The sequence below is a fragment of the Nicotiana tomentosiformis genome, chromosome 6 (genome assembly GCF_000390325.3).
Source record: "Nicotiana tomentosiformis chromosome 6, ASM39032v3, whole genome shotgun sequence".
NCBI lineage: Eukaryota > Viridiplantae > Streptophyta > Magnoliopsida > Solanales > Solanaceae > Nicotiana > Nicotiana tomentosiformis.
Genome location: NC_090817.1, coordinates 107676004 through 107677288, shown reverse-complemented (window position 1 = coordinate 107677288; position 1285 = coordinate 107676004). Strand labels below are relative to the sequence as shown.

The window sequence follows — 1285 nt, the reverse complement described above, 5'->3', positions numbered from 1 at the left end:
CACTCATCAATGGTATGACCCTTCATGCTTGAGTAATAGGCACATGTCTTATTTGGATTAATCCACTGGGAAGAATTTTCCATAGCAACAGCGGGAATGGGAATGATATAACCGGCAGCCTTCAGTCTCTCGTGCAGTTTGTCTATGGGTTCAGAAAATGGGGTGTACTGTTTGGGTGGTCTGCGGCCGAAATTTGGTCTAGGTTTTTGGTAGTTTTGGCAGGCTGGTGGTGAGTGGTAGTATGCTAGTTGGGTGTTATAGGTATGGAAAGTGGCAGCAGGTTGTTGGTATCTGGGAGGTAAAGGCTGATATGTGGGTGGGGATGTTTGGTATGTAAGAGGAGACTTTGGACCTTGGGCTACCATCACCGTTCCTACTTCTTTCTTCTTGGAGATACCTCCTGACTGCAAAGCATTATTTTTCGCTTCGTGTGCTTCAAAATTTGTCACCATTCCACTTTTGATCCCTTCTTCTATTCTTTCTCCCAATTTGATGATGTCAGAATATTTATGGTTTTCAATAACCATTAGTCTTTCGTAGTATTACGGATCCTGAGCCCTGACGAAGAACTTATTCATTTGTTCTTCTTCCAGTGCTAGCCTTACCTTTACAGCTTCCGACCTCCACCGAGTAGCATACTCGCAGAAAGTTTTCGTTGGCTTCTTCTTGAGATTCTGAATGTAGAAAACGTCTGGTGCATTTTCTGTGTTAAACCTGAACTGATCTATGAAATCCGATGCCATGCTCACCTAATTAACCCATTTCTTTGGGTTCTGACTTATGTACCAAGATAGGGTGTCTCCAGTGAGGCTCCTCATGAACAACTTCATGCGGATTCTTTCATCCTTGCCAACCCCTACAAGCTTGTCACAATACGTTCTCAAATGCACCTTCGGATCACCAATCCCGTCTAGTATTTCCAACTTAGGAGTTTTGTAACCCTCTCGCAATTTAATATCTGGCTTAATACACAAATCTTCATAATTCAAACCCTCAATGCCTTTCCCCCCTTCAACACTTTGAACTCTGCCAGTAAGTTTCTTGAGTTCCCCCACCATGTTCTTGATGAGCAGGTCCTTCTCGATGGATTTGGGTATGTATAGGGTCTGTTGTGGGGTGTTGGGTGAGGTTTCCACATATATGGGATTGCTTTAGTGGACTCCGGAAATCTGGGTGTAATGGTGGTCATTGGTTGAGTTTTGCGGGTCAGGAGTAGGTTGTGGTGCATTTTGAGGGGTGTGGTATGTGGCTGTTTGTGGGTATTGAGTTGGGTGGTGATGGTGTT

At 44.2% G+C, this 1285-nt stretch overlaps 1 protein-coding gene across 1 annotated transcript; it reads right to left on the bottom strand.

The window, feature by feature from the left end:
- Nucleotides 1-542: 542 nt before the first annotated feature.
- Nucleotides 543-1058, bottom strand: LOC138894552 (uncharacterized). The gene is made up of 2 exons (XM_070179256.1): nt 759-1058; nt 543-674 (listed from the first exon to the last, which is right to left on the bottom strand). The coding sequence occupies exons 1-2, from the start codon at nt 1056-1058 to the stop codon at nt 543-545; spliced, it is 432 nt and encodes a 143-aa protein (XP_070035357.1).
- Between the last annotated feature and the right edge of the window lie 227 nt (nt 1059-1285).